The sequence below is a fragment of the Trichoplusia ni genome, chromosome 14 (genome assembly GCF_003590095.1).
Source record: "Trichoplusia ni isolate ovarian cell line Hi5 chromosome 14, tn1, whole genome shotgun sequence".
In the NCBI taxonomy this organism is placed as follows: Eukaryota; Metazoa; Arthropoda; class Insecta; order Lepidoptera; family Noctuidae; genus Trichoplusia; species Trichoplusia ni.
In genome coordinates, this window is record NC_039491.1 from 8,109,888 (window position 1) to 8,133,034 (window position 23,147).

The 23,147-nt window shown below is 35.3% G+C and overlaps 1 protein-coding gene across 9 annotated transcripts in view; it reads right to left on the reverse strand.

Moving 5' to 3' along the window:
* Positions 1 to 1,203: 1,203 nt before the first annotated feature.
* The window catches only part of LOC113500475 (poly(rC)-binding protein 3), a 172,659-nt gene continuing 150,715 nt past the window's right edge, over positions 1,204 to 23,147 (reverse strand). The window contains exons 1-12 of one of the 9 annotated variants that reach the window (XM_026881293.1): positions 20,331 to 20,515; positions 19,727 to 19,940; positions 17,496 to 17,552; positions 17,285 to 17,401; positions 16,233 to 16,385; positions 15,699 to 15,806; positions 14,761 to 14,880; positions 13,382 to 13,486; positions 11,173 to 11,281; positions 10,734 to 10,858; positions 10,282 to 10,436; positions 1,204 to 6,531 (exon numbers count right to left, since the gene is read on the reverse strand). In XM_026881293.1, the coding sequence (XP_026737094.1) occupies positions 6,447 to 6,531; positions 10,282 to 10,436; positions 10,734 to 10,858; positions 11,173 to 11,281; positions 13,382 to 13,486; positions 14,761 to 14,880; positions 15,699 to 15,806; positions 16,233 to 16,385; positions 17,285 to 17,401; positions 17,496 to 17,552; positions 19,727 to 19,807 (1,215 nt within the window). In that variant the 5' untranslated portion in view covers positions 19,808 to 19,940; positions 20,331 to 20,515 and the 3' untranslated portion in view covers positions 1,204 to 6,446. Of the gene's footprint in view, positions 6,532 to 7,040; positions 9,160 to 10,281; positions 10,437 to 10,733; positions 10,859 to 11,172; positions 11,282 to 13,381; positions 13,487 to 14,760; positions 14,881 to 15,698; positions 15,807 to 16,232; positions 16,386 to 17,284; positions 17,402 to 17,495; positions 17,553 to 18,315; positions 19,696 to 19,726; positions 19,941 to 20,330; positions 20,524 to 23,147 lie in introns of those variants that run through there. The other 8 variants (XM_026881287.1, XM_026881289.1, XM_026881295.1 and 5 more) reach the window with 8 other exon arrangements.

The window sequence follows — 23,147 nt, forward strand, 5'->3', positions numbered from 1 at the left end:
GTAGGTAATAATTTTGTCTGTTATCTCTTATTGTATGTCTTAAAAGCTTGCCTTTACACACTCTCACAATGCACCTAGGGATAGGGATGGCATCAGGGATAGTAGGTACCAATATTCAGAAATTGTTTCAAGAGTTTAATTTAACTGGTTGGTAAAAACCTAATGGTTGTGGTGGAATTGCATCGCATTGCCCAGCACCGGCCTAAACGCAGAAGTTGCACGATATTCCTTGTTTAGTTAGTGAGAGTCTGAAGCTGCACCCTATCACCTCCCTCCTCCACCGAGGAGGTAAGTGAAAAAGAACGGTAATCTACTTATAGAATAATAGATATCCGATTACCATTTTTGAGATCTATATGCTAGGTGGTCTTGTTCACCAACGGATTGCTTGTCTAGACTGCCTTGTAATTATTGATATCTTAGAATTGTTAATGTCATAGACCTATTCCGTCAGGGAGTGAAAATTATGACTGCTTGCATTTTCTTAAAGAATGAAAGACGGCCAAGAAATAGGTCAAATAGAGAAACGTCGTCAGGTCATTAAGGAACTTCGTAACCTGCCTAATCAGAAAAGCTAATATAAGAAGATTAACTATTACACTACCCTTAGGTTAGCTCCTATGTACCATAAGTATTATATTCTCCTAAAAAAAGAACCTAGATACTTGATAGCTTGATGGAAAAAATATTGGTAAATCTTTTGTTTCTGTGCCTGTACCATGCGCTCTTGAAGGACGTCTCTATCATAAACGACAGCAAGATTCCTTACTAGATATCTCATAGTAGAGGGTGAGGTCAATGAATGGCCTGGGAGCAGCATGTGGTGATATAACCATTAGTGGCAAAGGCATCGATGAAAAATGTATCAATATCGACCGGAACTCTGGGAATTAGTGCTTAGGTATCACGCTTGATTGTAGGTATAGATCAACATTCATGCGGGTTTTTACTTTTATTTCTTTGTGAAAAAATAAACTTTATTTTCCTTTTAAGTTACTTATTCCTTGCTATAGAACCTAGTCTAACTAACCTTCAACGAATACCGATCAAACATAGATAGGCATCGATTATAATAGGAAATGTTTCTAATAAGAGTCGGTTGTCAATGAGAGACTTATAAATAAAATGGGCATGCCCAATGCCCTCACGTTTTACCATCAAATAACGCAAAGTTATTGATTCTATTTCAATAAAAGACAAGTATTTATTTACACACTTTATTGAATTAACATAATGAAAAACAAACATTAATATCATATTGAAATGAACCTCATGACAGTATACTGTAACTGTGAGTACAACATTTATATTCATATAACATTTAATCAATTCAATACACAAAACGATTAGATATGTAGATAATTACAGTGATATTCGAAAGATATGACATGTGAACATCTAGAGTGTGAGAACGTAATATTAGATTATAAGACATGTTGCATCTGCAATACATTAGAAGCGGTTAACGATAAACCATGTATCATTATTAAGTGATAAAAATATGTGCCTGTCTTTCTTATTTCACTATGCACAGTCCCTATCTATTCGCGGCGACATCTGGGCAAACGAACGCTAAGTGAATTTAACCGCACAACCAATTTATTACTATGATAAGCTCTCACTCAACAACACGTTAACATCTCCGCGGCTACTCGGCTAGGTCCTATACGTTTGTCAGCGGGCAGCTGCACAACTATTCATCGCCTGTTAAACCCAATCAATAAATTGATTTTAACAGGTAGGTACTCTACAACCGCACTCGTCTAATAGTGCCGCGTTGCCCGACGCACGTGAATCAATCGTTTCTAGATACATCTAACTTTTAATTAGGTACTGGGTTTTATTGCATGGCGTGTAATGATTTTTGCTGTATTCAGCGCCATAAATATATCAACATTAAAGGATTACCGCGGACGCGGCATCCATAACATTACATTGACTAGATATTAGCCATCAGAGATCTCAATCACACATAATTACAAGACAATACTTTCAAAGTCTCAAATGTCAGTATATTTATGACATTGATTTCCACGAATAAAGTCGTATGTTAATATCAAACAACATTTGTATAACATTAGACTCCTATGTTTACTAATCAAAGTGAATACAAAAATTAAATGCTTATTGAAAAAACAGCAGTGAAACAAAAACATCAGATATTTTTGTTGTTTTTTTGATATTACAATTCTTAACTATACTCAGTCAATAATTACTATTAACTTTAATACTAAACACTTGTCGAAACTGTCAAATTAATATTCTACACACATACACAATATTATAACAGAAATTTACTTTTCAGATCTAATATCATTTTGGAACATACGATTATCTACGTACGTACTTAAATACGTTTTTACGAATGCAATACAATATAACACATAGTTTAATTTACAGTGCACATGTTTTAAATCCCACGAATACATTTTAATATAATAATAATACAAGTAATCGTGACATATCTTAAGAGATGTGCTGTTTATAGGGCGACATCCCGTCACTCATAGCTCAAAATAGTCACAATACGGTATTTTATTCCTACAAGGTGAATCCTGAAGCAAATGTTTAAAATATAATTATGTTATTTGAATAATCTCGATAAATACTGTTCGAGCGTACAACGGTGTAAGTAAACATATGTGGAGCCCTCTCATGTATTACCCTGCTCACTACAGGTGTGTAGTGCCAGTATTACGATGATGATAATTTATTGTAGGTATACTTTTATCGTAGTGTACTTAAAAGGGATCGAAGCTATATAATTGGATATTGTATATGCATAATAAATTACACAACCCTTTTTACCCAAATGTAACGAACCTGTATGTGGATATATATTTTTAAGACTTAGCAAAATATTATGTGTATGTATAGTAATGTTTGTCGCAATCAACTCTCATCAATAAATTGCGAACGAAGTGTTATGCGTCGTAAGCATATTTATCCAAAATATTTAAATATAGAATGTAGTAATGTCAAATTTTAATATCATAAACCGTAAAATTTAAGGGATCCTCGAAAACAGTGCAATAAGAATTTCAAATACATGTGCTAACACGAAAATTGTAAAGAAATTCACTATTACATTTATAAATATTTGCTAAGATTGAATGTAATTACACTATTATACAGCGCAGTCTGACCCTGTCAATAAAGGCTAATATAATTCATAACACGATACAAAACACGTACGTACTCGTACAACTTACACTTTAACATAATTTGAAGAAAATCTAAGAACAAAAGGCACTAACTTTTAGTTTAGTGTCCTAAATATATTACGAACATTTGAAACATACAAACAACGAGAGTAAAACTCATATCTGAATTCACAGTAAATAATTATTATGTAATAAAATAATCTCATAGAGCATACAGAATAATGGACCACCCAAGTTCCGTTAGTACGAGCAATGTCTTTGTATCAACCATGTTTGTCTCTCAAAAATTCGCTAGCCCTGACAAGCTTACACTTTAAAATCTTTTATACTTCTGATGGCACAGTAATACTATTCTCAACTTTACCTAAATAAACATTCCTGTATTCAAAAACCCCAATTCTAATAAAATCATCGATATTATAAAGTAACTGTATTTTAGAATGACTTCGAAATATGCTATAGTGCACGATACATAACAGACAGAGTAACATAGTAAGCTCAAAGATAATTAATAAAAGAGTAAATAAGTAGTAAATAATTATCTATAACATGAGTGATAAATACGTATCTCGACTATAGCATATTAGGTGCGACTAAAATTAAGTAATAATTTTGCTTTATAATATGCATTAAACATGTATAATGTATATCTAAGTCGTACTTACACATAGTACGTACTAAATAATATTGCTTAGTGAACAACAGAAAACAAACGAAACATCTTTTCGCAGCCTAGCTTACATTAACATTGACAAAATTGAGCAAATCAAAATAACAATAACAATACGAATCAATATTTACTATAATTATATAATGAGTATAATAAAGATTATATCAATTGATTACTATTAATTACAACTGAACGTAATACAAGGATATAAGTAATGAAAAAAATTAATTCTATCTATTATTTGCTAATAATTTTAAAAAATTGCATTGTCCTAAGTTTTATTATTATCATTGACAACACCGATGAATAATTACTTTTATCTGAAAGAATATTTGCATTACAATTGCCTTTGTCAATTGATTGTCGAGTGGCGCTCCTGCCCCGCTGTTACTCCCGTCTCAACTATAAGCGTGCACTAAGTACTACTACCTGCATCAATACTCCCATAGCGCGATAACGACTTCCTGACGTAGCTATTTGCACAAAAGTGCGTCCACGTTAATCACAGCTATGAAATCTCTCCTCATTAGTAAATTACTATTTTTTTTTCAAAATCATCTTTTCACAAATTTATATCTATATAATAATTCTATTATACCTATGTGGTACTTACTTTACAAAGCTCTATACATTGTCTTAATTGCAATTTAATAGACTATAAATAATTGATTTTATCAAAATTTTATTGCTACGTTATTTTACTTTAAGCACACAAAAATAGTTAAAAATTTAAAAGGTGCAAACAAAAATAAATAAACTTTGAATAATTTTCACCTAACGAAAATACACCAATAATAAAATAAATTTTGACTAGCATTAAAGAATTTCTTTCATTTTCTACTTTCAGAACAATTTGACTAGTATATCCGACCGACGATTTGAACGAAACAACAACAAACTTCCAATAGTACTATAACGACGTCACATTAACACATAAATATAAATAAAATTTCGACACAACTTTGGCACAATCATTCATTAGTGAAATACTGCGGGGGAAGACTTGGGAAATATGTATTCGGGATATGTTTCGAGAATATTAAGTCTAATCGCTTACTCTTACAACTAGGGTGCAAAATTAATAAGAAGTGGATAATACAGTAATCACTTACATTTTCTATAAACATGATCCTTGTATTGTTATTTACTCGTACGTGTTTCAATACAACACTCAGTAAACACGTCCGCCTTATTAGCGAGGATGATATTCACATAGTTTGGCACTAGATTTTGTCGTGACTTGGCACTGTTCGAATTTTAACATGAAGAATGTCGTTTCACTGGAAAGCTTTCAATACAGTGGTCCTATAGTTATCTTACTCTAAATTAACCTAGGTGTATTTTTTTTTACTTTTTTGGAAATATTTCGATTACCACAAGACTATATTTCATCTAAGACTAAATACGATGAGCAGTCTGGAGAGGGTGATAAAATAATTCAAATCAACCGTTCTACATTACATTACTAAACATTAACTACTCTCAGAATAATTTAGCATAAATCCACAACATTATTAATGTTAAACAAACTTTAACAATCTTTGGCTTTGATCCCTAGACCAATATTAATTATTCGACTTTAAATTTCGAGCAGCCGATGTATCCTACACATTGTGTATACGATAGAGATCTTATAAGTTCAAATGATAAATAAATTAGAAGACTATCACATTTAGCAACACTATTTTTTATACCTAACGTCTTTTTTTGTGATCATAGACGATTCAAAATGATATACTGAAATGTTCACTTCTCCTCTGTCTTCGTTTTAAAGTAAGTTTCTTAAAGGATTTGATCCCATCGGTTTCGTATCGCCGCGTCGCGTCCTGCTCCGCAACTATTACTGTAATACCTAATTCCCCAGGTAATTACGATTATTTTATTTACAAATATTGTCTTTAAACCCTCTCACTCTGTTCGCTAATCTAACTCTACGCTACGCCAGCGGGTCCGAGGTCGATAGTAACGCATCTACGTCTACCTAATGTACGCCGACACTCGATTAAACTTACTTTGAACATTATTACTTGTGGTCGGTACTGATCATAATGGAAAATAAATCCAATAGACAATTGATATACTCAACCGCTTAAATCCATAGTAAATTCGATCAGCTTAGCTAACTCCTGTTGCATACTTTGTTATAAATTCATAAGCCGTGAGCAATGAACCGGAAAATAATATAAATATTCAACTATTTAAAATAAGTGTTTTGTGAAGACATTACACGTTCACTGCTCACGGGTTAGTACAAATTTTAAAATGTCAGTCAATATGTTTCTTTTAATATAATTATTTTTCAAACCCCCTTCCCCTGGTCTTACTGATATATAAATCACTGACATGTTCTGCTCCAATCAATCAATTACAGTGGAGAATAAATATAAGAATATCTAAAATACTTATAAACTCGTAACAAATGTAAACATACATTCAGCGTGGGTATGATGTGTTGCCAATAGCTTCACCTCGATTTAGAGAGATTGTTTTGGTCACGTTTACTTGAAGAAATATACCGGAGCCAGAGTTCCGTATTGCGGCTGCGTCAGAATGTTGCGGTCGGCGGGGTACAGCTTGTACGCGGCGCCGGGATTCTGGCCGCGCAGCCCCATTCAATGGATCGGCGCCTTCACGATGTGGTTCGGCGCGATGTAGTGGTAGCCCGGCAGCGGCAGCCCCGCCGTCTCCATCGTGATCCTGCAACCACCACAAGCGGACCTTCACTCACCCGACAACTAAACGCACACAACTCGCATGTTCTCAATCAATCATCAAAATAACAATCTGTAAGAACCCATTCATTGGGGTATAAACGAGTTAAATATTCGTGTTTTGGGTCGTAAAATATATCAAGTCCAAATAACAGCTTGGATGGAAATGGAAAACATAGGATGAAGCAGAATCAGGTATCGACTCTAGAGCCCGTTCAGAGTAAACAACAAGATAGTTAAAACATGTGGAAACACTAGGATATAAATTATATGTAAGGAAAATTCTTACCGGGAGAGTGGATGATCCATTGTCTGGAGGAGTTCAGCATGTCAGGTATCACGGGAATGTTTGGTGCCGTGGGTGGGCAGGATAGTGACGTGGGTTCTTCAAGGAGGCTTTGTGTTTCGGACCGTTAAATGATACATGTTACCTGCACTTAATACTAAACCGAAGGCTCTGTCGGACAAAAGTTATCACAATAAAAAACATACGCGTACTATTATTATTTTATTAAGTATGTACTTTAAAACAATACACTTTTGCTTAACGATTCTAGCGAGTAATATAAACCTGAAACGAATACGAAAACGTTTACTACCTTAAAATTAACATGATTTTTATTACAAATAGAAAATTATATTGACAGCTAAATAATCTGCATTCCCTACGGAACTACATTTAGAAACATACGAATTGGACCTCAATTTTAAATTCGCACTAATTAATAAAATAATGTAGTGACAAAACAACGCCATTACTTAACTAATCTGCTATAGCTTCGCTATGTCTATCGCAACAGCGTTGCTTGCCGTTATTTGATAAGGTCACCTAAATATAAAACAGTCCAAACTACTTATAATAATCTTGAGATAGAATCATAAGTAGCTATAAATGTATAATAAATAATAAAAACATCCAACATTCCCATTCCATTTGGAATATATTTGGCGCAATAGAACAACTCACACCTCCTACAAACAAATAATTCCCTGGTTCTTAACAAAAATAAAACCATACATACAGGCGATCCATCAGTTCCGTAAAACTATAAACGTTTATTACTACCGAGTAAAATCAAGATTCCAAATTGAAATAATAATTCTTTAATAATTTTCTCAACATGTTTATAGTTTTACAAAACTGAATGTTTAATTGTTCATTGATTTTTAAAATGCGTCGAAAAGTATGAAGGAATATCAATTTAGCAACGAATACATAAATATGTAAACTAAAACAATCAAACCAAATGTATCTATAATAATTCTGTCAAAAATCTAATTTGATCTTCCATTTAAAACGTGTATACAGAGAGAGACACGCCATCAAACAATACTTCGTAGTTATGATACAATGAATGTGTACATATGAGGCGAATTACAAAAATCTATAGCATTACTTTCTAGACTCACTAGTGTATTTGAAGTATCGTTTGACGTTCTCTTCCGATTTGAACACCCTGTATTTTAATTCCAAATAGACATTTCATAACATCTGAACGCAAAGCACTCTGTATATTCTACAGCATTTAGCTTCTACGTACTCTCTACTATTGTCAAGATCCCTAGTTGTCATTAGTCGTATTAACTTTAATTTTCCTTGTCGTTTTAGTCCATCATGTAACTTTACATAACTATATGCACTAAGTATTACCATCGCGATTTTATTTCTTCACAATTAACTTTAAGAGCTAATTTCTTACTGAAGATATTAGTCCCCGGATATTCTTAATTCAAAATTACAAAAAGTCGAGGTAATTACAACGAGTTTCATTGATTACTTATTTATTTTTTGTCTTTCAATAGCTTTCTCTAGCGTAGTCAAACTTTATACATTAGGAAATAGGCGTTGATTTATTTTAAATAGAAAATCAATAACATGTTATATTAATGAGTTAATTTACAAGTATTTATATTTAAAGTGGTTTAAATGTTCTCACTTTAAATAGAGAACGATATGTTATGTACGAACAAATGGTACATTCAAAATGGTTCATCTTTAAAGAACAAGACGAGTTAAACAAAAAAAGTTACTAATATTATTTAAGTAACAATGTGTGCTAATTTAATAATAATAATATACTGAATAAAGTAAAAAAGATGAAAATTTCTCAAAATAATAAAAGAACTGCGTTTATTTACTCTTAAAAATAATATTTAAATATAATGATGATGAACGACCGTGCGAGAGGCCGCGGCTGACGACCGACAGCGGGCCTTCGCGGGGCGGAGTCCGGCGCCCGCCCCGCGTGTTGGACAATACCTAACGATGACAATCCTAGTTACATGATTGGATAGTGTCGCGTGCGGCGCCTAGTAGGGGTTGTACTTGTTCCGCTCCTTGGGCGTCTTGGCGGGCGCGTCGTCGTCGTGGTCGCGCGCGCGCGGCGGCTTGTGGCGGTGCACGCCCGTGGTCTGCACGCTGCCGCCCGCCAGCAGCTCCGACAGCCCCGACAGCGCCGACAGCGAGCCCAGCGCGCCCAGCGCGCCCGACTTGCTGAGCAGCTGCGCCAGCGGGATGGCCGACGCCAGCGGGCCCGGCGCCGCGCCCGCCGCCGCCGAGCCCGCCGCGCCCGCGCCGCCAGACCCTTCCAGGTTGGCCTTCTGTAGCTCCACACTGCCGGAGCGGGCCAGGAATTTGTACAGGGTCAGGTGACCTCTGGGCCTATTCGAGCGACACTACCGCGCCGGCGCTGGCCCGAGTCCTGGCCACCACCACACTACATCGCTTTCGATGACACCGTGCCATTTAAAGCGTATTTAAATTTGTTCATCACTGCTTTTTGTAATTTCGATCTCGATCACTATGCCAAAACTTGCAGTTTCATCAAACAAATGGTATGTGATGCCGCCAGTATAATTAATGAAATAATGGTCTACAATTTACAAACGCTTGAAAATCCGACTGACGCGTTTTTTATATTGATCCTTGTTTGACAAAAATAATTTATTAAATGTTCCGTGAATATCAATTTAACAGCAACAACAATATAAGCATACACAAAAGCTAGTATTGTGTTAAAGAAAAACGTTTCAATGAATAGATTTGATGAATATGTGCATTTCTGTGAACAGTATCTTATCTTACGTTTAATTTACAACCCACCTTGAGAAGTCCAAGATAATTTTTTGAACATTATATAGCGTCACAATTATTTAAGTCAAAACTAAAACAAACTTATAAATTTCATTTAGTTTAGTGCTATACGATGAACCTGATAACGACAGGTTGTGCTTAACAAAATCATTTAAATTTATAGCTGGCAAGCAAATAAAACTCTTTTTGTTATTGTTGGCAACTTATACAAAATTAGGTTAAGGATTCAGGGTACCCTTTTATTGGTTGAGGATTATTTTTGTATTTAAATGATTGTGGATCGGTAAGGAAGGATTCGAGCGTTTGTAAATTTATAAAAAGCAGTTAAATTTAACAACAATTTCAAACTTCGACATGATTTTAATTACATTGTCAAGTTTTAGAAACCAAATAGTTTTTTTAAATCTTCGTAGCCTGTACTCGGGTCAGACGCCATTTCTTTTTCAAACAAACGAGAACGATTTCGAAACGGCCCATAAGGTGTGATAAATAATAGGATAATAAAGGGATCAACAAAATTGACCATAAGGGTGGACTGGACATGTTCATTGGAGATGAACGGGCAAAATAATACTCCGTTGGAGCTGGATGGAAAATTTGTAGGCTGGGAAGAAAATGTGTTATTCTAGTGTAGTTCCTTACCTCATGTTGATGAGATACTGGGCCAGTGCCACGGAGTCAGGGTTGCCAGAGATAGTGATGGTCCGGTCAGTGCTGCCACCCTCGCGCTCCTCGCAATTCGATATTCGGATCATAGCGCCGGAGATTTGTCGGATTTCAGCGATTTTGGTACCTCCCTGTTGACACATTGATATTAAGCGCTTTTTGTTTTTGAGATGATGGTTCATTCGACTTGTAGTTCTAGGGTCAAGAAGTAACTAAGCTAACGGCAGCATTAGGTTATTTTCGACCAAACTAGCAATTTGAGGATGGAGGGAAGGAAACACAAGTAGCATAGTCTCCCATTTCCGAGGACAGGGTAGTGAAAATAAGGTAAAAGCAATGCCACATATTACACGGCCATTAATTTTCTGTCTTCTACAATACGTTGAGCTTATGGCACATCAAACAAATAAGTTACATTTTGTTTTCACCTTTCCAATAATGCAGCCTATCAGTTCATTGGGTACGGTCATCTCATGCGACTGTTGGTTGGTGGCGGGCTGGTTGCGCGACTGATTCGACGTGCGCAGCTGGGACCCCGCTAGGGCTGCTAATGCTGCAAACAACTCGCTTAATCAATACTAATGACTATTACGTACAACCCTAGACGCTATAGGAAACGATAGTCGATTTAAAATGGTGGGGTGCGATTACTACTGGATTGGTTAGTGAATGTCAGTGTATTTACAAATGTTAAATGAAACTAATTTTCAAAGTGATTTTTAGTACTATAAATTTATTCGCAATTGCAAAAAAAATCAATTAATAAAAATAATATTTGAAGAGTGTTAGTTCTGGTTAGTGAATTAGTTTATTATTTAGATCCCTTATAAGCATGAAGTGACATAAATCAATATGAATAATACATACTTAGGCTCTGTTTACCTGCAGGATTAAGTCCGGCAGCGTTGGCCGGACCAAGTCCGCCGAGACCCAACGCGGCCAAACCGGCCAGAGGTGACTTAGCCAGACCACCCATCTATAAGAGAAATGGAAATGTTAGTCATTCAAGTGTTTTCGGGAATACAAATGCGATGATTGTGAATCTAATTCTGAATGTCGGTTGGGAAAATGAAGTTCTGGAGGTTAAAAGGCTCCTTTATATGATAGCAAGTTTTTGGAAACCGTGTGTCCAAGTTAATATAGCCATTGCAATGGAAAAAGTGACAAGGAATATCATCATCATCATCATCAGAAACACAATCAGCACTTCTTGTCATCAAAACAATAACAATTTCATATTGTTTTCCATACAAGTATTTAAGCAAGTCAGTTTGCAAAAATAATTGTCAGTACAATAAAAAAAAAGTATCATTCTGTATACAACTACTTGAGCATATTTTACAGGACAATACAAGTTCCAAACAAAAGTAGGAAGAAGAAATCATACTACGTACATCATTCTTACAACTTTGTTACAAAAATTCAAATTAAACTAATATTAGTTTTAAATATAATATATATATATATCAGCTCCAGCTGCTTGTTTTCATCTTCTCTGGCATAGCCGGGATGGGATCGCTGGATAGGGTAACCTGGGTAGAAACTAGATTTTACAAAGTAAATATTATATTCTAGGAAATTTCGCAATTGTCGTTTTGTTTGAGGTTTTCACTATGATCAATTCAGTTTGGACACTTTTGTACCCAAAATAACTGAACTAATCACAGATCAAGCCCGTTCAGAATGGACGATAAGGTGAGGATTTGCGAACTTTCATAGTGTTTTCAGAAAAATAAAATCCACATCGTGAGTCGACTGGTGCTGCCCTTTTAAAATGCACCGTTAAAATACAAAGAGGCAAACTTTACTGTACTCTATAAATAAACTTGAATCACGTTAAGCCATGCGCGTCCATGGTTAATCACCATTATTATTCTTCGTGTGGAAAATAAAAAGAAAACGATGGAATAGGCAAGGCAGAGGCTAAATAGGGAGAGGTGCAAATACAGGAACGTTTGATAAAACATTTTACATCGCTGTCGTGCGCGAGCTGGTTGAAGTAGGTTACGCTCGTGTCTCGGCAATGCCAGAAAACAAACAGATAAAGCTTTGAATGTAAATGTGTCTGCTACACAATATAATAATTACATTCACTTATTATGTGCTAATATTAAATGCTAACACTACAGACTGATATATGGAATACATTGGAATAAGTATGATATAAATGTAGGGTACGTGCAATAAGAGATATATCAATGAGTTTCAAGCGTAAGGTGCAAAGAGCAGCGCAAAATAATATGGATATCATTCCTACAGTCCACATCACCGGGGTTCTAAAACTATACAGTACAGGGTTAATTCATGGCCGCTACGGGGACTCGACACCACACATCCAACTCAAGGGGAATCTGGGGCAGCACCAATCACATAACGTCACTCACTCCACACAGCCTCAGACCACTACAGTACTTGTATACAATCATAGTCCACGGGATACTCTAACAGATGTTGTCTAACAAGCATAGTAGAACATTCGAAGTGGTTTTCTCAAGTCTACTGGGGTTTATAGCAATGTTTTGTAAGAAATTTATTATATTATTGTATTGATTTATTATATTGATAGACATTGGAGCGAGCAAGAATGCTTTCAGAAAATTATAGAAGTCCGTAGAACAGCGTCGTGATATCCATTTCTGAAAATTATCGGGTAACAGGCTAACACGGGACATAACGTGAGTTTATACAATTTTGCTTAATGTTGAAAACATATCTCGAGAGTTATTCGGTAGTTATCCATACATTATAAAATTTCGGTATATCAAATGACGGATTTCCTAAGATATACACGAAAACTTAGCCTACGTTTCTTTCAAACAGTGATTTTGATTTTCAACAACTATAAGATTCAATATTTTCCCTATAAGGTTGTTCAGTTAGATATATTATTGTTCCCATTGTTTCAAGCGAGAATTTGAGCTTCTCTATACATGAATGACAGATCTATGCCTTTTTGCCAAATTTCGAGTTGTTTCGTTATGTATCAGCCTATTACCGGATAAGGGACCGAGATGGGTATGACTTATCGCTATGCATGTATACAAGGGCCGGAGCTGCGGGACGGGGACACACTCACGAGGTGGTGCTCGTGCAGCGGCGGCGGCAGCAGGTGGTGCGGCGGCAGCGCGCCCACGAGCGGCGGCTTCACCTCCAGCAGGGGGAACACCGGCGCGCACACGCCCTACACACACCCACGTCACTGCCGCCCACGCCCTGGACTCGCACAACGCTACCTACCGTACGCTAACAAAACCTACTATTGTTTCACGTTCTAAAATCAGCAACCGTTTGAACATTTCTGATGTTTTGCTGTTGTCGATGTTCCGAATTCTACTGACTGTTTATTCCCAATTCTACTGAAAGTTTCTGACTGATTTCAAGTGGGGTACATCGCTTACGGTCTCGGTTTGTTTGTCCTTACATTTCAATATTACCGACCCTTATCAAAACACCTCCGGGTGACCTGCCTTCCCGTACTAGAATTGTATTATGGACGAGACGTCACGTTATAAGTTCGTCAGCTGTCATAATAGTACCCTGTGCGCGCTCGTGATCTCTTAACGCCATGAGTTGTTATTACCTCCACAAGATTATGACTTAATTTCGAACCTTCTACAACTTTTTTAACCGGTTTTTTATGACCTAATTCAAACTTAAATGAACTACACAAACCACTGACGAGATTAGTCAGATCCGAATGATAAGTCCGAAGTATTTCCAGTGTAAATACAATAACAAAACAATACAATTTAGTTGAAAACAAAGTCTTTAGTAACATTTATTTCGCTGCTAAACTACGTACACCTAGAGTTATGCGAGTCCAATATGGGCCTTATATTCAATCCAAAGAAAGATTTTTCGTGGGGAGACGAATTAAATCAGTTACCCTGTTTTCATCGTTTGCGGTCCCATCACAGCTTTTCACGAGTAAAAAGTTTTCATTTGCACGATATAAATAATGTGTACAAATTTTGAAAAAATAACGTATCTTAAAGCCAATAGATTAATTTAGTCTTAATTAATATTGTTCGTTTCCTACACAAAAATGGAAATTTGGAAAATATTAAATTATATTTCAAGTATGTGTACTTTTTTCAAATAATGTTGATTAATTATATTTTTACGAATTCAAAGATTTTCTTTTCTAAATTTGCCAACTGCTATATGGCATAATATTGCAAGAGCAAAAAAAAAACAAATATATTATGAGGTTGACAGTAATACATTTATGAATGATGTATTTCGTTCCTGTTTAGCCAAAATGTCTAATTATCTGGCAAACATTAAAAAAGCATATTACTCTTGAATTGAGTAACCTTGTTTTTTATCGGTTACAAATACATTATTATGAAGTAAATACTATGTCATATTCCTGAATTTTGGTTTATGAAACTGATTAGTTTGCTGGCATTTGTATGAAATAATGTTTGTCTTATTTTTAAGTTTAGTACTTACATCTTGTGCGGGTACAGCATAGTTTCCTTGGATTGTGTACGCTTGTCCACCGGCTAATATGACTGGGCCGGCGACATTTGGCTTTGGTCTGTATGGAATTGTGGCGCCTTTCGGTGGGCTCTGAAAGTAAACAATAGTATTAGTTTGGCGATAGATATATCAAGAAAATATTCCAAGCTGCAATAGTTATTTAGCTAAAGTTGCTTTAAGAAATCAACCGTTATTAATAGAGAAGTCCAAATAGTTTCAATCCCGGGCATTACAAGACTTTTGACATTAGCGTTTGTCTAGCATATTCAGTGCAACACACCACGCACGGGTAGAAGTATCGAGACATAGGCGTAAAAGTTCATTGTACTCTAATACTATACAAGCATTGGTGAAAGTGCTCTAATAGTAATTAAGACTTTATTCAAAAATGGGTCAAGGAATTAAATTTCAATTTGTACTTTACTCTGCGTAATCTTTTATGTTATCACAGCTCAGTTTAATCCTTACCATTGGATTACAACTTAGTAATCTAGATATCATAAATTATTTAAACTATCTTGCTTGTCGTAAACTATATTTAACAAGTGTATTGTTCGAATCAAATTGTAGATGTTTAGAGTTTGTGTTTTATTCATGTCCATCAAGTAGATAAATATTTAGACAGGTTGCTTTTCAGAAAATCTACCTGAATATAGTGAACTAAAATTAAGAACTTAGTTATCAGTACATTTTCTCAGTTTCAGCGTAGTTGGCAAATAATTTAATGACCCCCTTTGACACAAGGCTTTACATAACAAGTTTTTTGCAATATGAAACTGAAAAACACGTGTCTATTATAATTTTATTCCTTATATCACCCTTTATCTTTGACATCTAGGCAATCTTCCCAAATTTTTTAAGATAAGTAGCGCCTAGAATTAATTAAAAATATCAATTACTTTGTATACCTCTAACATAACACAGCAGATATGATAAATGCACTGTGTGATAGCATCGCAGGTCCCACTGATAGTGACTGCTCGTTCTGTTGAGTTTGGTAGCATTTCACTTGCAACCTGAAATAGTTAAAACAAATAATGGTCATTTTAAGTAATTGGAAGTTATGAAGAGGTTTTAGCTGAAGACATTGGGAAAACTATAATCAATAATTATTCTTGCGAACGATTTTGACATGTGCTAAGTTGAAAACCAGCATTAATATAGGCATTTTAGAATTTAAAAGGTTGGTATGATTCGTTATCAATATATTATGTACTATCAAAACTATCAAAATGTTTAACAAAAAATCTTCTACTCAAATTTGATAGTATGGATTCAATTCTTAAAGAGTGTAGGAGGTTTAAGTAAATATCTTTAAATGCTAGATGAACAGGGTTCTTTGAAGGGGGGTGGTTGAATTTTTTGGGGTGGCAGGTTTTTTTTTTAATATAAAATTTTGTTTTACGTAAGCAGGTAAACATTGGCAGGTGTTAGGTGTGTACCTGTATGTTGGCGCCGGTGACGTCGCGGATCTCCTTGATCTTGGAGCCGCCCTTGCCGATGAGCGAGCCGCACTGGCTGGCCGGCACGATCAGCCGCAGCGTGATGGGCGCGCGCGACCCGCCGCCACCGCCCTCGCTGAACTGCGAGCACCACTGGGAGTGCACACAAGCCATTACGTGACGCCCTAATATTCTAATATGGCATATAAATTAGGCAAGCAACAAAACCTTACTTCCCTACTTAAATGATACAAACTGTTTAACCATGCGGAGCTCGGAGCCAAGTTAGAACATATTATTTATTCTAAAAGGTACATGATACAAACTCAAATTTAGTGCAAAGTTCAACAATAGATAATATTTATACATTATTTGTCGGTTGGATCGAGTAAATAGTTAAGAGTGGGATTCGAAGCCAGGCCCTTGCGGACTCATGATTAAGGAGTATAGATGGGACAGGCGTAATTCTTATAAATAGGTGCGAGCTGCGCACGCGCACCTTTTGTCAGTTAAGTATGAATCATCCTTACTCATGTTGCCTACTATAAAAACTTTTAGTTTCCAATCTAGACGTTTACCATGATTTCGGTAGCGTGGATAATCAGTAAGTTTGATGTAGTTTAGCTGTATATCTTTAAATCTCTCATATTTAAAGATAACTCGAGATTTTGCCTCGTAATCAGTTGTTAGGTTATAAATCGTTTTACCCCTGTAAGTATCCAGAAAAGACTTATCAAGGTATTCTTTATGGTTTGTTAGTTTTTTTTTAATATACCCATCTGCGTGCAAATCAGTAATAGAAGAAAAAATCTTGCCATTTGTGGGTATTTAAGTTGCGTGCAATCAAACGTATTCAATGAATTTTTCTTTTTCATTATGTAGTTTCTAAAAACTGACTTGCATACTTTTTAACAGCTTGCTTTACACTTTATCAACTGTTGTAACGATTGTATAAATCTTTTTTTATGTTATTGAATGAAATAACACTTGCATGCTATGAGAACTTGTTCTAAACCAATTAAAATGGGTAAGAATAACTACGTGTTACCAACCTCTTCGAATTTTTTGCATATAAGCGTGAATGCTTTGAATATAGCACTTGTGTTGCCAGTAACAGTGACAATACGTTCTGGGCATGATCCATCGGATATGTTGATTTTGGCTCCAGACTGAAAAAACAGAAACAGAATTTTATTAATTGGTTGTGTTAAGCCCTAAATAAGTTAAGTTAACTTTAACTTGTGTAAGAATTTTAGAACTTACTTCTTCTCTAAACCTTTTAACAATCTCTCCTTTTTTGCCAATAATACTGCCAACTTCCTGCAAACAAACAAATCAATTGTTATAATTACGACTAGTTGTTCATTAAATTTAATTAAAATTGTCGTCGGAAATAGCCTAAGGGATTGCTACATTGGCAAGTATTGTGGAACGGCCGTACGCACATGTAATTAATGTAGTCGCGCCGAGATTTATAGTACAAAAGATTTCCTGTCTGGTGGCCAATAATAGTTACTGCATAGATTCTTTGCTGCAGTCAGACGCATCGGGGTTGGACAAGACAGTTTTAGTGAGTGTATCAGTTTGCTCCTGGCAACTGAGCAGCATGACTTGTGCAGTATGTGAGCGATGCTGTTGCCCAACGGCGCGGCTTACACGACACAAATAGCGAACATAATCATCGAAAGCCGCCAGCTCCAACTTCTGCTGTGACGATTGACTGCCACCAATTTCACTGAAGATTAATCCATGAATTATTTACAGCCACCAGGTAATTGATTACCTGCTAAGAATTTCGTTTCACTTTTACATTATTTATTGTGCGATGATAGCGTGAAAAAGTAATTCATGATATTATTAAAGCAAGCAGTTTTAACACGCTTGTTACGATTTAGAAGTTGGTGGCGCTAGTTGTGTTTAGTTTTGTTTTCTTGAGACATTTTATAACTATATAACAAAGTGTATTGTGAAACATTTCCCATTCCTAGACATCAAAGAAACTAATTTATTAGAATGTTTACATAAACAAAGTTAGAATGCGAGCACTAAACAACATAAATAGTGAAATAAAAATACACCGAACCCAGGCTAAGATTAAGGAAGTGGTCAGATGCAAACACAATGACAGCATTAAATATCACACATTATTCTAATTAGAAAAAGGTACAAATCGACAAGTTTGATGAACAGGGCGAGAGCCAATAGCTGGATACTTGCCAAATGTACTTTGTATTGGATTATAGCCAATTAAAAGTACCTAGATGTAAAAGTAGCTATCCACCTATGTTAACATCAATACATCTTGCATGTCAGTGCAATCTAGCGACATCTAGGTGTGCTAAATTAGTGATGCCGTTGAGCAATGAAAGCTTAAATAAAACTGTTACGATGTGAATTATATCATGTTAATGTCAAATGGCATGCAGCACTAGATTGTATTTCATCCATATAATATTTTCTTATCCTTTAGAAAGGAGTTTTTACTCACAGCTATGCTGATCTTTAAAATTTTAAGAGTTTTATTAAAGTTCCTAACTTTTTATTTGTCTTTGCAGCCCACAGTTAAAGACTGTTTTATAACAATAAGTTAACAGCAACAAAACAATAGATTCCCAATTATTAATTGGTAGAGCATTAATATTAGGTAATGATCCGCAGATTAATACTCAATTTTAAAGCAATTAAGAAATCAATAAATTTAGCCATTTATGATCCATATTAATGGTTCATAGTAACATTTATTAGAAATAATAAAATGAAAGCCTAGTCGTTAAGCAAGCCTACATGGTTAACAAACAGGATATTGCGTTGGGCAGCCATACAACTGTGTGTTCCCTAACAAGATTGAAATACCAAAGTCATATTAGATTACCATAATATGTTTTAACAAATACATACAACTCTTTCACATTAAGCATTAATTAAGTTGAGTGTGTTCATTTTAGTATTAATGTATAAGCTATATTTTTAGTTTTTCAAGTGTTTTGTTAAAGAAAAAGTTGCTCTATGTATTTCAATGATGCCTCTAGTGACAAATATTGTTTAATAACAGTGTATGATAAAATCTAACACAGTAAATGTTTAATAAACAAGTCAATAATATCATGAGACAATAATACAAAGTTTTACCCAAGCAAGTTTGTTTAATTTTTAGCTCAAAACAATAATCTGACTTTGGTGCGAGATAAAAGATTCAATAGTAATACTAATCACTCATGGTATTTATGTATTGTTATGCTTCAGATAAGAAAATACCACATGGTGGTGTAAAGTTTTAAGCAAGCTACACTATCTAAAGTAAACAACTAAAAATGAAGTAATTACACTACTGTTCTGACACATCAGCTAATGACCACTACAAAACAACTAAGTTTATTTATATCTAAATATGGAATTAGAAGAAGGTAATGTGTACACTTTCACAGTTTAATAGTAATTCAAAACATTTGTAAACAGTGCCAATTTGTATAATAGTGTAGTGTTTATGATCTTACCTTCCCCTGCATAATCAGTCTGATAGTGAGGGTAACTTTCGAGTCTTCTTCATGGAGAGTAGGGGCTTTCTCCAGTTCCATGCTGGAGGAGGTGTCCGTTGTGTCTCGCGGAATTTTGGCTGCGTACAGGGCTACGTGTGGGCACAGGGGACACTCCACTCAATCTAATGGCTGGGACTCTGGGGCTCGTGGCACGCACTGCAGGCAGGGTAAGCTGGAAAACAGGCGCACATCTCAAAGGAACGTCCAGAGGTCTCGAGCGAACTAAAGGTTAGGGTATGGGCACTCGTCGAGATTTATAAAGCGAAGCCGATTACCGAATATTTATTTACAGTGACAGTCGATGGCAAGCGTAACGGAATGAGGACGGCAAATGAGGATCTAGACGCTATTATGAACTAACTGGTCTTAGGTACGACCGGATTCTGCGGCTGTAACGCGAGTCGGCCCGCTCCGGACGGAGGGACCGTTACTTGAACTCCGATACCTGTTCGCGGCTCGCGACATAACCTCAGCGTCGCGCCTCATGGCTAGCCGACCAGGTTATCGATCCCACTAATCCCAAACAATTCTCCCGACAGCCGACTTTCAACAACTTTCTTACCTCGTTTGTTTTCCACGTTGCAACAATAACTTAACAAATCTTATCACTAATATTATCACCAAGATGTGTATAAAAATCACACTTATCACAATTTTCTTTGTCACTTATAATTATAAAATTAAAATAAAACCCGACGGTGACGCGTCGGTGTGAAGCTTGTAATAATTGTCATAAACAATAGAGAATAGAGGGGAAAGCTGCCTACAGCGCCCCTGCTGGCAGCTGTGGTAACCATTTTTGACAGCTGAGTATTCGTCGGTAAAGCAGGTTTTAGTGCCCCTATACACGATCCTACACCTAATAAAAAGAGAAAATGCTGCAAGTTAGTAAATAAAGTAGTCGGGCGAAAGCAAGCGACTTGTCAAGACGTTTGCGTACTGAAACCGTAGCGGTAATATAATACTTTTATCGATGTTTTTGCCATTCGAGCAAATTACTATCGCACCTCGCTATGATTTCTTTTAAATGATTTTAGAGTATATTATGATGAATTGCGCTTTGTCGCTAAAATAATTACTAATTCTTAATTAAAATATTACTGAAATCGGTATTTCTTAAACTTGTAATTGCATTGCAGAGCACGCACACACGACCATCGACTTTTCTTTTCCAGCAAGATTTAAAAACACTGTTAAAAATTCAACACCTACGACTTGCAGAAACTTTTATAAAAAAGCCACTTGGTCCCCGCACGCCAATATTGAAGTTGAATGCTTTGTCCCATGCAAATTCGTTCGCCGTTTATTGTCGGCCGTCGGGATATTTTCTGAGGTAAACTGCACATAAATACATCTAACTTTACTCGGTAACAAACTGACTGGATGTAGGGAGGATTTTCTATCTATCTACATTTATTTACTCTTGTCGTTTGCAGGTACTTTATGATTACTCGACTCGTAAAATAAAAACCATCAACGCAACAACGCCTTTTTTCATTCACATTAGACTTATCAAGTAGGTATCTAGATAAGTAAGTAAAATATCACGTTTATAAAAAAATAGTGATAATGACTATCGTAAACTTTACTTTAGCTGCCTATATACCTATATTTCTGATGGGCTTTCAATAATATTTTACGTTACGATAATAATGTAACAGTTACCGAAATAAAAAAGCAATTACGAATAAAAATTTTCGAGAAGAACAAAAGCGTAGAAATATCCTCCATTTCTAGAGCTGTGTACAACACTTGAGAGTTCTGCGAATCGTGAAAGAGTAAAATTGAAAAGCTTTTAATTGAAATTCGCCTCGGGCTGAAAAAAACCTCGGTTGTTTGGTAAAGGTCGTTTATTTTTTCACCTGGCTGTATGACAATGCCAGAGTTTATTAAATTTATCGTACCTATTTTGAAATCAAGTAAAATACTTCTCAAAATTATAAAAATACGATAATGTTTGGGGTTTATTATGTAAATCGATAAATGATAATCTAATTTATTAGCCAGATATACTTACGTCAATTATCTCATGGTAATTGAACATTTAAATATTTATTACATTTACATTAATTATTATTTAGTAATTCTTAGTAGATAATAATTAAGATAAAAGAGCCCTGATTTTCGATTCGGTAATAGTTAGAAAATGGTATCACAACACTATGTGTAAAAATCTTGTTCATAAAACATTCGATAATCAATTTTAGTCTTTTTGAATGATCTTTATGTACTTCAGTCTTTCGTATAAACTTTCTGTATTCAAAACATAATAAACTAATGAGGTTTTCTTTTTATTATGTCCCTATATACATTTCAGTGAATTGTCTGTGGAAAATGTGATTATTTCCACGATAAAATAGTGAAGAGAATGCGAACCCCTCAGATGACTAGAAAAGGCTCAGATACGTAATTAACGTTTTATTCCAGGTTATTAAGTGCTCGCGGAATCACGAGCTTTAAATACTTGTTAATTGTTGGTGAAAATAGTATCTACCTATTTCATTCCTAAACCAGAGGCTTTATCTTTAAATTCTTCATGTAAAACATGTACACTTTAAACACGATATGATTTTGGATAAGTTTTTAGGAAGTGTCTTATTTAAAAAAAAAAAAATTTTTTTTTTTACGTCGCGTCTTTATTTAGTAAATAATTATTTACCTCGGTACAACCCTATTACTAAAGTTTTTGGATTTGGACCAAAGCAAGTATGTACCTAGTTAGGTGCTAAGTAGTACGTTTTTATAATGGTAACTATAAGCAAAAAATCTACATTTTATTTAAGTAGATTTTGTTATCATACCGATTTCTAGGTAAAGTGGGAAATAAGATATATTTTCCAACAAATAATTACATTACATGTTATTGGTACATCTACCTATTGTTTAGGATAATGAGAGTCTTGTTTTGTTAACAGCCTAAGGGTTCTGGAATATCCTTCAACTATGGTAGATTTTATTTATCTTCACCACTTATAAGGATTTTGATAATAATTATAGATGTTTAAAATTTTAAAAGGTTACAAAAGGATTAAAAAACATTAATAAAATTACTTTAATCCCACTGGTCATTAAAGTACTAATGATTTTCATCAATAAGTAATTTAAATTAATTAAAGTTAATTACAAGCACATTACGTGAGCACGACGAATCTTTCTAATCGGTTGTTACGAACATCTTGCTTCCAACTTCCTTGAGAATAAATATTAAAAAGGAGCAAAAAAATAAACTGTTGAGAAGATTCCAACACTAATGGACTGCTTTATCCCTTGTTTGTACACTGTTGGATGACAAGCGTAGGTATAGCGTAGTGCTGCACCTAACGAACGCTTCGGCACTACGCGCTTCGCTACGCCGTGCCGCGCTTGGCGGGATTTCACT